Below are 12999 nucleotides of genomic sequence, written 5' to 3' on the forward strand. Positions count from 1 at the left end.
CAGACCAACAGAAGAGAGAGTGAACAGCATCAGCACAGTTCAGCATCTGATGGGGCATCCATGATGAGACAGTTTCAGAACACTGGCAGGCTTCAAACACTCTGCCTACCCTGTCAGTACAATTAACATATTAGCTGCCAATTTCATATGATTTCCACAGCCAACATCGGTATTAATGCAAAACAGGTTAGCTGGTTCATCCTCGGCACATCTTAAGGTTGAACAGCATTGCAAAACAATGCTGAAGCACTGGCAACAACAACTAGCTGGTAAATTTTATTTCAATCAATCAAAAAAGCCATTTCCCCTGGGCTTTAAATATGGTTAATATAAAAGTACATTAGCTTTAATTAATAACAATGTTAATATGGTGCTACACTATGATGTTATTGTAATATGATGTTACTGTTACATTAATATAGCAGTTAGATGACTCAAAGTAAAATTTATCATTTTGATCATCAGCTGTTGATCATTGATTGTGCGTCTCCTAATATGGATGAAAGTTCCAAAAAAAAATAGCAGTTACATGTGAAGACTTCAGTTTGTGATTTGATGATTTCCATTTTTTTTTCTAGATCAAATTACAACGAAAGAAGACTCAAGTAAACAGTGTTCAGGATGTAAACACTTAAATTTGTCAAGGTTTTTAGTAATTCTTAATTAGTGGTGCGCATGCAGGAAATGACAAATGTTAAAAGAAACTATCCAAATGGATCTCACTTGCTTTCCTTGGAGCTCTGCTAGTCACTGCCACTAGCTCACCCTCCTTGACCAACCACCCACTCCTTGCTAGGTCCTGAGCCACAGCCAATCAACAACATGCTGTAGCATGTTCTTTCATGGGTGCCCAATTCTCATTTTGGATTCGGTTATAATTTGAAACCAAATTTTGATTCCCAGCCCTATTTCCTGTGGGCCGCAACTTTCTGGTTACCTTTTCTGGTTACTGTTCATATTCGCTGAATTTCAAATTTAGTTAGTATCTCCTCACAGTTTTCTAGCTGTATGTATGTAAGAGCAGTGAAAAAAAATCTGTTTTTTGTACATAGCCCCGGCTCTTTAAATGGAAAACAAACAAAGTAGCTTGGACCAAGCCACACAACACTATTCCAGCCAATCAGCAACAGGTGGCACTCATGCTCGTACACAGGACATGTGTACATGTGTGGGAGATGGGGAGAGAGAAAGAAGGACAGAAAATCTGTCATGCTAATGTGCAGTCGCATTGTCAGGAGGGGAATGCAATATCAACAATCTTCCTCTACTATGACTCTCCCCACCTTTAAGTACCCACCACTAGTATCAGTCCAAAGACCTGTCACATAGTGAATTAGTTAGTAAATGTCCAGTTCAAACATTCATGATTTTTGTAAAAACAGTGCCTTTTCTCTGGTCTTCACTGTATGTTGCATTAACTTTGTTTGAGCCTGGTTTGCCTCAAGATGGATAGGCATAAGATAAGAGAATCCTTTTTAAATCGCACAGTAGCAAAATTTGCAGCGTTACAGGTATGTGAGTATTTGGTTTGGTAGGTGAGGAACTGAGACAATTGAGGTGAGGAAGTGGTTAACTGTCATTTCGTTTAGCGTCTGCAAGCTGGTAGCTTATGCTCCTCTCTTTGGTAATATAACTACAGGTCATCTTGTTTGGTTAGTCCTCGTTGTTAGACTTGTGATGAGCTTTAGTGGTCATTCTGACATCAACATTTTGCTGTGTAGTTCTGGTCAGGGCTTTGAACCTCATTTCCTGCTGACTACACTCCTCTTATTACATTAGAAAATTAATTCAACTCCTCACAAGGGCATAGAACTGCCTCTCCCATTAATGTGGCAGGACTGTAATCACTGCCAAGTCATTTGAGCTACCCTTGAAATAACTGGGTGAGGCAAGCAGCATTTGTGTAAATCAGTGACACCTGAGCTGATGAATGAATAGGCAATTATTCAGGCACACGACTGAGTGCTGCTGTGAGTCGCCTTGAACACATGCAGCCACAATGAGTGAATGTGAGACAGCAGCAGGACCCTCAATCAAGGATGGTTATCAAACCATCTTTAATAAATCATCCCATCAACTGCCTGTGGCATATGTTCGGGCAACTGGACTAAACTTAACTATGCAAGCTCATTGTGGCTGAACGATATGCAAAGTGAGTCATGTTGTGATTATTTTGACAGATTGTGCGATTGTGATATAAGACACATTTTAGTGGGAATGGTAACTTTTTCATTTCATTTCATTTCACTGAAAAAAAATAAAAAATGATAGTGAGATTTGCTGCAGACTGTAGCAAAGAAGCATGCTCTTTTATGTCTGGAGAATATGACTTTTAGGCCAGGGCATCTCTGTAGCACCACAAAGCTTCATTTATAAAGAGTATGTTGTGACACATTTTACCTTTACCTTTTACCTTTCTACCTAAATTGCAGCCCCTGGGATCTGGATATTGTACTTGGCCATACTGCAATTCTGATAATATTCCAATTTATTGTTCAGCCCTGAGCTACACTGCTTAAAGGTGCATCAAGCAAGTAAATAACCTCTCAGAAGTAAGGTACAATCTGTGGTTTGCAGATTGAGGCTAAATGATGGTAGGAAAGTCAGTCATAATGATTAAATGGTAGTTTCTTGGGTGACATTATGAATAATTAATTAGACAATGCTCTGCAATATCAACAACATTTGTATCACCACATTCCTAATGGGAACTTAATACCACTCACTTCAGTGAAAGACACTGTTCAGTAGACTTCTTTCCATCTCTTTGTTAACCCAGGGGAATTTGCTGAACCCTGTTGTTCAGTGTGAATGTTATAAAGTCAGTTTCTTGCTCAAGGCCACTTCAAAAGTCACTTCAGGAGAGATACTGTTTCACATTGCATTCCCACAATTCATTTTCCGTGCTCCAATTCTCTATTTGATTGTACAAATTAGGGCAGGCAGTGACTACATTTACCCATTCCAGTGTAGGTACTCACAAGGACAAATGTACTGTAGCATATACAGCAGTAACCATTTATCACAATTAATCAGACGGCAGAATGGAAACACCAGCGTTTGGAATCTATTTCTAAACACGGTGAGCACTGATGACTACATTAACTGTGTGCAGCATGAAGAAGTTGATATACAGTACACACATATAGAAAGCATCCTTTTACTGGAAGTGAGGATATAACATTTTATCACTACAATACTTTGGCTCAAGGAAAAACAATATATATTTATACCAAGTATTCAAAGTAAATCTACAACCTAACACTGACCTTCAGCTGTGCCAAGTCTTAAAGCAGTGGGAAACTTGATCTAAAATCATTACTGTCAAATGCAAATGTCAGTAAGCACAACGTAGAATGCGAAAATGTACTGTGGGGACTTTCTGACATCTACCACAGAAATGAGAGACTGTTTATAATCGTTTGTGGCACAAAAAGTAAAAGTTGGTAGTATAGCAGGTCACCTCTAAAACACAAGGTGAATTCAACTCTCCCAACAGTCTTATATTTCAAGTAAAGAAAAAATACTAATTCAATGAGTACTGTAAACTTTTGAAATTCCTTTCCATTACCATAACAGGAGCAAGCATTCTGTGTTATTCCTTTTACAGATGCTGAAAAAGAAGCTCATAAAATTGGATGTATAACTCTCATCATCACACCTCGGCTGTGATGCACTGGTCTGAGTAATGCAGGCTGAATTGCCACTGTGCCTAACTAAAAGATATGATACAATATGATGATTCCCATGGAGAAACTTGTCTTGGACTCGCAGCAATGTTGGTCCACCATAATCAATACCGTATTGTTTTCCTATTTAAAAGGGTTATATCACAAACTGAGCTTGTTTTCTCTTTCTTCTCATATCAGAGCTATGAAATAAGTGTTATTTACCAAGCAATGGAAAGATTCTCTTTCTTCAAGGGGATATGAGGTGAGGCGTGAGGTGGAAAGCAAAGTGTAGCCACAGGCTCATTATTTCTCCTGCCACCGCCCGCCCACCCACATACAACATGGTTGCAATTAATTGGTGAAGAAAGAGTTTGAAATGGACAAGTAAATGCCTAATCCATTACCCAAGCTATATATAAGTGCCTTAGTATCGCATAGTCACAATGTGACCTAAACATATACTATAATTATCAAACACTCATCCTGTGGAGGGTTGAAAGATGGCGACTTAAAGGTGATAGTTTTATCTTTCATGGAGAGGATGTAGTCATAGAATGTGAACTTGAAATCATGTCAGTTAAAATGATTCCCAAATATTCAAAATATCCATAAATAATTCTCTAACCACTTCTGAAGTATAATACTCTAACCCATATTCTCTGCATGTCCCAGAAAATCATTATTTTGCCAAAGAAAAAGATCTTCTGTGTTTCACTGGGGATGACACAGAGACAGGGTATTTGACAACGTATTTAAAACACAACAGTTATAATATACAAAGCATTCAAATAAACTGAGAGGGTTTAGAGAAGCTTAACTATGGATGTCAGCATCTATGCATGTATTAATGCTCAAGGAGTTGCCACCACTGAAAGGATGAGTGGGAGGGTAAGTGCAGAATTTGGGTGGAGTACCACTTTAAGTTCAGTATTCAGCAACAATCAAATTAAAAGATTTACAAATGTGTAATTTTGTCTATCAAGGACTGCAAGCCTCACTTTTTTCAGACAGTGCAGACACAATTTTGGAAGAAAGGTCTCGACATGCCAGTTTAGATGTCCCATTAACTTATACCCGCTCACCACACACACGCACATATACATATATATACATATATATACATATATATATATACATATATATACATATACATATATATATACATATATACATATACATACATATACATATATACATATATATATATATATACACACACCCGCACCACCAAATATGTTCAATAGAAACATTTGTAGAAGTCAGGTTACTGTTCAGCAATAAGGCCTGCAGCTGTTACTATGAGAATGTGGTTCGTGTTGTCCTGACCACATCCTCCCATCAGTTCAGAGAAGCAGTTTAACAAGAACCGAGGGCCCTGACTGACAGTGTGAAACAGACTGCCTTGTTAACACTGACCAAACCCTTCACAACCAACGTCTCAGTGCAATATTCGATCAGTCATAGCTGTCAAAAACAAAAACAAGAAAATATTGGCATGCAGACAAGGGCATGGCTTACTGCATACTTGATTTGCTTGATAGACTTCAGATGGGAAATTCTGAGCTCTGCCTTCACACTAGGGATGTCAATGGTTAACAGTTAATCGGTTAACCACCAAGAACATTCTGCACCGGCTACACATGTCAGTCTATACGTTAATTTGGCTGAGGCCATCATACAGTTGGTGTGCTATATGACTGAGACCCATATAGTGCCAATCACTGTGGTAGAGGGTAGGGATCAGAGCTGTCAATGAATATTCTAAATTCCAAATTAAATGAATATTCGATTGTGGGGAAAAAAAGCAGCACCGCCACAGCTGCAGTGAATGCACTGCATGATGGACAGCAGTCAGAAAAGCGGAGTTTCTTTAGTATGGTAATTAATTTTTGTTAATCTGTAAAATCTGTTGAAGTCAGACATATTAAAATCTCTCCATTCATAATGTCCAGAGAAAAAAATTCCTGACTTAGGTGTGAAAATATTCTGTCTCTACAAGCTGTTTTCCCCCGCTGCTTCTCTAATGTCCACCCTCTCTCGCACTCCTCCCCTGATTTGGTGAATTCAGAGTTTATTTCAACCAATCCAGAGTTGATGATGATTGTTTGAACAGTGAAAGACAAATCATGAAGGTTTTGGTGAGTTTTATGTTATTTCGGCTGAGTTTGAATCAAGTGTGTTTCACAATGATAAAATTGCAGTTTCTCTGAATGGAGTCTGGTGGCTTTGGCCAGAGCGATAAAACAGCTGTTTCTGGTTAAACAACACAATCTTACTCTTAAACAAGAAGGCATCTTTGTAGTGATCCTTTCCATAGTGTTGTCAGACACTTAATATAACAATCTGAGCCTGGCAGTGGCAAAAACAAAGACTTTTAGTGGATCTACATTGACGGTGCGTCAACACCTGGATGGATTAAATTGCAGTGTGTTTTGTGGCTGCTAGCTGCAAAACTCTTGTTCAATACTGAAGAAAAATCCAAAAATTGTTGTCTCCATTAGAGACAAAAAACATGGGAAAATAGGGTTCATAATTAGATAGTATGTGACCAGAATTCCTCCTGTGTCACCGGGACTGTCTTCCAGGACACGTGGACACCAGCACCAACTGGAAATTGCACACACAGCGTCACTTTCGCTGATTGAAAACAAAATGTAGGTCAAGCTGAATGAGCGCATAATTCAACAATATGCTATAGGACATGATTTTATTTGTTTATTTTGTAATGTGTAGGTATATAGATCTTTTAAAAGATGTTCATGTTAAAAAAAAATATACAAGTAGTATGTCCCTCATTGTACTGGTTTTCCCTGTTATGGACATAACGCACAAAACTACATATCACACATAATGGTTCGAACCTATTTAGGGTTTTTTTAGAGAGAATATTCAAACATAATTTTTCACCAATTTTGACAGCCCTAAATCACTTTCAAGCCAGTCAATTCAGAATATGAACTCTTACTTTTTGGTTTGTTGGTGTAGGAGGAGCATTATTTTTTCTACCCTGATTAGTAACTGTACTTGCTGCATCAACCCAAGTCTTGGTAAAAGTTAATGTTCTCTTAGAGTAACTGTAACATGACTTTCACTTTGGCTCCAATTTATCAGAAGTCATCGTCTCTGCTGTGACTCACTGCATGTTTATCCATCTGTGTGCTGTGTTGCTAAGCAAATGACACAAAATCATTTGAAACTGACCTGTTATGCATTTCCCTTATTTCAAATGCCTCGTCATGAAGGCTTTCATTGTGGAGTCTGATATGGCACTTTGCTGAATTTAGGTCATTGAGCTTTTCAGAATGATTTCTTGCATACCCTGGCACTGGACCTCCATGCAGAAACCTCTGGACCAGGCCAGTAAATTGGACAGGGGTATTAATCTTGACAACTTGACTTGTTATATTAAGAAACATTTCTGTCTCTTCTTTAACTAAAAGTTTTGAATTGAAACCAAAATGTCTTCAAAAAAGGAGTCAAAAACCTATTGACATTTCTCTTATTCAAATAGGCTTCAGCATGTTTCGACAGAGCCTATTGATCACAGGAGTGGACATACCACTAGAATAAATTGCACTTAAATGGCCTGGAAAGTGAGGCAGGTCCTTGTGTAGTGAGAGATTACTTGGAACATTACAAGGCAGAAATGTCAATATTACCCCATCAATCTCCAGGCAGAGGTGCACGTCAAAATTCAGCACCCACAATGTGCCAAGAATGTGTTGTCTGTGAAACCCACCGGCAAAAAGGTGAGCAGCTGAACCCCGTCCACTACCAGAGAAAGTACCCAAAGCTGAGAAATATTGATTGTGCATATGGTAATAAATGATTAAGCCACCAAATTCATTCAAACACATCAGACACTGCCATTTAAAAAGTGCATCTCAACAAAATCCTTACACAAGCTCATGCATTTTAAATCCAGCTGGCTCTAGAGGGAATGAAATCTCTGAGGCTGACTACTAATTTACTGACCTCTAAAAGTCAAAAGGTAAACAACATCAAAATAAGAGGCATACATTTCTGACATCTATTTTGGGACCTAATTTGGGTCTATGCTATGGTCATGTTCTGTTGGGGGAGAATACCGTTAATGTGAAGAATAATTTAGTAATATTGCAAATATTAAATACTTTTTTCAGTATAGATGAGTAACTCCCCTTCACCATTTTCAAACTTGTTCCTTTACAGTCTTATGGTTGACATTATGACAGCTACAGAAGCAGAGGCAAGACTTACATTACAGAGTTGCTGACATTAGCAACAGATAATGCCTCAGAGGCTTTCAACATACAGTAGATTGATGCAATGTGAGGAAGTGTCATCATCTTTGGTACCCCTTAAGCAATACTCCCAACATCCATACCCGTGAGATAAGTAAACTAAAATGCAAAGCTTTAGAATGAAAATCAGAATCACAATGAGTCTAAGACCAAATACTTTAAAAACATTCATCTGTAAAAGGTTTGTTTGATATTTGTATGTACTACAGAAACATGTACATCTAGGCATTTCAGCTGACTTATGAGAGCCTCCAAGATTGTCATCTGGAGCAGGTTAAGACTTGAGTGTGCTGCTCAGGGATTTTCCTCTGACTACCTCTGTTTCTTTTCCAGCAATATGAGATATTTCATTGTGTTACTCATTACTATATTAGACTGACAGTGTGCAATACTTTAACAATTTTAAGGCAGACCCTATCAATTATCTGTGCATATGTTAGGTCAACATACAAAACATGCAGTAGCTGTGCATGCTATTTTATTACCAGTAGTCACTATTACTGTCATTCTACATTATCTGCTGCTGCACTGAACAGTCTCTACTGTATATACTGTTGTCCTCTTTATGGACACTCCTTCCTATTCTTGCTCTAGTGCAATATTTTATGCTATACCATGTGCTGTCCTTGCTGGGTTTATAAAAACATTATCCAATTTCAGTCCACTTCTGTCCATCTTTCTTTCAGAATTTTAAATTAAACATTGCATTTATTTTGTCCTCTATATTAATATAACTAAAGCAGTATCTTGCTCCTTATTGTATGTAAGAATTGTGAGTATGCAATTTCTCTGACAATGACAATATGATAGTTCACAGCTTTATTTCTATACTTCTCTGGTGACGTAAACAATTTATTTTCCCCTTCTGGTAAGAATAAAGATTATCTTATCCCATCCTGTCTCTACAGACACACTGTACAACATATAGCTAGATTAATGACATTCAAGATCAAATTAGGAGAAGAGCTGCCAAATTCTATGCAAATATTCAGACAAAGTACAGGATGTGCTTTTGATTAGCACATTACTGGCCTGCATTGTGAAAACCACCATTTCAATATGTTATGTGTAACCATGTTATAAGCACATGAAAAGCAGGCAAAAGATATATACAAAAGGGACCAATTACATGGGAGCAGGGGTTTTGCATTGTAACTTCCAACACCCTATGTTTAGTGTAGATGTGCAGGCTAGCTGCCCAGAATGAATGACATAACACAGAGACTTTCATTTCAATGTTTACCTTGATAATGCTGCTCCTGCGTGGTATTTCAGATTTGCCATCCAATCCGACAGAGGTGTTGGCGGTTTCCACCCCGGCTTGGCTGCCAGGTGCGACGACGGATCCAGAACCGACCATATTTTCTGATATCCCACAGTCTCCATTCAAGACCGACACTTCGCAATGCGTCTTGCCAGCTGCTTCGTCGCTGGGCACGGCCGTATCCCCAAGATTCAATGGAGGCAGGCTGCCGTCCTTCCCAAACTCCGCCATAGGCACTTCGAGCACGCACGCACGCACGCACACACACACACACACACACACACACACAGGCTGGCAAGCTGATGGGTAGCAAAGCCGTATGTTTCAGCTTTACTCCTATTTCCTGCCTGGCCTATTGCCTCGTTGTAACATTTGCACGCGATTCTGCCGTATCATCTCTCCAGGCACATATGTGTCAGGTTCCTACAGACAGAGGGGCTTGCTCCGTGCATTGTGCTCTGCAAAGAGAAACCACGACCATTAGCATAATTAGGCAACATGAGATTAGTAACAGCCTTTGCGTTGATAGTACCAGCTATTTCGCGTTGCACGGCCATATGAAGAGAGCATGTAGCTGAAGCGTTCAGTGCTCACGTTTCGTTCGCACTGAAAGCGGATGTTAACTTACAATCAGTGAAGGCTGTCAGCGTACATGCAGCGTGATAAAAAACGCTTTCGTGCTTCCTTTCATGTGCGGGCTTTGTGACGTTTTCCAACAAGTTCGCCGTTTTTAGCACATTTCCACCGTCTTCACACAGACCAGCCCGCTGTGTTGCATTTTAGTGTAACGTCTCTAACAACCCGCCGTCTTTGGCTAAGCAGTGGTCCGTAACGTGAAGTGAAATAACATTAAAACCGTATTAAAGTAAACAGTTCAATCAACTCGCCCAGAAAATTCATGAGTAGCTTTATGTAACGCACGACAGCTTTTCGTGTACTTGCCTTTTGAAGCGCCTTGTCTCTCCATGGGAAGGACGGTCTTCCTTCAAGTTGTTGCCGTAACTGAGCAGCCTGACTACCGTTTGCTGTCTGCGCCGAGCTCAGCTAGTTAGCTAGCTAGCTAACCTCACTCGGTAGCTAGCTGGGTGAAGTTTGTCACAGCAAACTCCGGGTCGAGACAGCATAACCCGCGTTGTTAGACTGGTTAGCAAACAAAGGAAGGTCTTATCTCCACCATCAGTCAGCCTCGACAGTCAGTATTTATTCTGTTTAAAGTCTTTAAAAAAGCGAAAACCGTGATTGCCGTTAAGCGTCTCGCGCACACACGCCCGTCACTCAGTGAAGTCGTTTCCAAAGAAACAAACTTGTGTACGTCTCGTGAACGCGCGTCATGCACAGTCTGTGCTGTCAATCAAACCTAATTACTTTTTCACCAACGGGCAAGAAACGCCCCCAACACCCCCCCCTTTTTTCTTTTTTTTTTTTAACTTTCCTGCAGAGCAAATGAGCCAGCATGCCTTTGAAAGCTCACAAAATTAGATCATCTTTGCATTACTGTGGCTTCATGCACATGTAAAGGAATTTTATTTGTTTCATTTGTCCAAATCACTGTGGTCACTCAGTAGTCATCTGTATATTTGGCATATAAGGTTTCTTTCTGTCTTTCAGTCTGTGTGTTTATCAGGACAAATATAGGTTATAGCATATGAACCAATACCACAGCATTTCCGGTGTAAGCTGCTTTGATGCCCGTGCCTAGGTGAGCCCTTACAATATGTAAAACTCATTAAGAAAATACATACAGCACAAATCATGAAAGGCGACAAGAAAATACACAAAAAAACACAGAAGACAACAAGAAAATACATGCAGAAAAGCACAGAAGTCAACAAGAAAATACATGCAAAGAAGCAAAAACAGAATACTCAACAAGAAAATACAGTACAAAACACAAAAGTAAACATGTAGACATACATAGACAGACATAGCTTATGAAACAGCACAAACATCAACAAGAAAACACATACAGAAAAGGGTAAGATGCAAATTATTTTAATTCTATTTTTGTGTAGTTTGAAATATCTCTGAAAATGTTCCACAAATAGCCCAGATAAAAGATTAATATTAGAAGAATAAATATTTAAAAGCTCACACACTTTCTCAGGTAGTAAGTCCAGGAAACTTGAGGTGCTCTAGCAGATGAGAAAAGAAGATTTCCCCAGCAATGAGTAAAGTTATACTAAAAGCCTTTATTGTGTTAAGACGGCAACCTCACTGGGCATAACATAGGTTGATGATAGTTTTAATCTAACATATCTGGCTATATAAAGGCATTTTGTACCTTTTTTTCTTGTTCTGTTGTAGTGCACCTGTACAACATATTATATTCTATGTTATTGATGTTGCTGTTGATGTTAGCTTCATTCAGAAGCTGCATGTCCTCTCTCAAGGACAGAGCTTTGAAATATTAGTCATACATGGTAGAACATGTCCTTTACATGTAGCTCATATAGCCTCATACTATAGCCTCCTGCATAAGAGACACAGATAGTGAGTGATGAGGCATGACATTGTTCTACATGACTTGTTGCATTTTATTCATAGGCCACTGATTCAGTTGAAGGCACATTAACTAACAGTGTGGGCTACCAACGCTGGAGTATGGTGAGTTGTACAACAGAGCCATCTGCTGGCCTACTAGGGTTATTGATTTTTTTATTGATTGTGCAGCACTGATTTTCATATTACTGTTTGCATGTCTTCTCCTGACAATACACAGCCAGCAAAAGTATATATAATTTTTTTTTGCCACATTTTAATACCAGGGCAGTTGTTTTCCAGCCTTTTGGGTCTGTGAGCCCTTAAAACAAGCAATCTCTACTTGTGATCAAGACTGTTTGTCTCCTTGTTGTGAAAACTCTAACCAAAGAGTGTTTTTTATTATTATTATTTAAATTTAAAGAGCCAAAGAGGTTAAATTATGCAATAATCTGCTAGAAAAAAGGCTGTGATTTTCTGTTACATACAGAAACATATTATATTGGGTTCCCATCCTGTTAGTTATCTTGCAACTACTCAGACTTATCGCTTGCCCTGATCCTGATGAGGGCTTAGCCTACTGACATAGCATAGCTGTTCATTGATTGAAAAGTGATATTTAAACAAGTACAAATTATATTGCAGTCTTGGCAGGAAAAAGGTTCAAGCTGATGAAGATACCAATGCTGTGATGATATTGACCCTATTTGCATTTATGCATCTTTGTTTATCACAGTATATCACTATGTACAAAGGTGTATTATGTTCCCAAATACTGAGTCATACTTAATCAGTTTTATTGTTGTCAAATTATTTCATCTGTGCCCGAAGAATAAGCAGTCTTGTACGATGATGCTTAAGGAAAGATCAAGAGTTTAGAAGTATGATTCTTTGATCGCAGATCTTGTGTTATCATCTTGTGTTTTGGTCTCACTTAAAATGACATTGAAGACATGGTATTGTGCTGCGTTTATGTGTGTGTGTGAGAGAGAGAGTGAGTTGTGGGAACATAAATCTGTTTACACAGTCACATTGTGGGGACTCGCCTTCCTTATGGGGACAAAATGCAGGTCCCCATAACGTAAATCATTACATTTTATGACTCTCTCTCTCTCTCTCTCTCTCTCTCTCTCTCTCTCTCTCTCTCTCTCTGTGTGTGTGTGTGTGTGTGTGTGTGTACTCAGAGAGACTTGTCATCTTTCCTGTATTTAAATGTGCAAACATTTATAGACTGGAGTCTTACCAACTTATTGACAGTGGATATTGAAATGTCCACTGTTAATATCAGCTGACTAACTGTATG

At 38.9% G+C, this 12999-nt stretch overlaps 1 protein-coding gene across 1 annotated transcript in view; it reads right to left on the bottom strand.

The window, feature by feature from the left end:
• Positions 1–9952, bottom strand: part of LOC121610301 (inactive phospholipase C-like protein 2) — a 35101-nt gene extending 25149 nt beyond the window's left edge. Inside the window, exons 1-2 of the mRNA XM_041942334.1 lie at positions 9847–9952; positions 9198–9676 (exon numbers count right to left, since the gene is read on the bottom strand). Coding sequence (XP_041798268.1) covers positions 9198–9449 — 252 coding nt within the window. The 5' untranslated portion in view covers positions 9450–9676; positions 9847–9952. The remainder of the gene's footprint in view (positions 1–9197; positions 9677–9846) is intronic.
• Between the last annotated feature and the right edge of the window lie 3047 nt (positions 9953–12999).

The sequence above is a fragment of the Chelmon rostratus genome, chromosome 8 (assembly GCF_017976325.1).
Source record: "Chelmon rostratus isolate fCheRos1 chromosome 8, fCheRos1.pri, whole genome shotgun sequence".
Taxonomy (NCBI): Eukaryota; Metazoa; Chordata; class Actinopteri; order Chaetodontiformes; family Chaetodontidae; genus Chelmon; species Chelmon rostratus.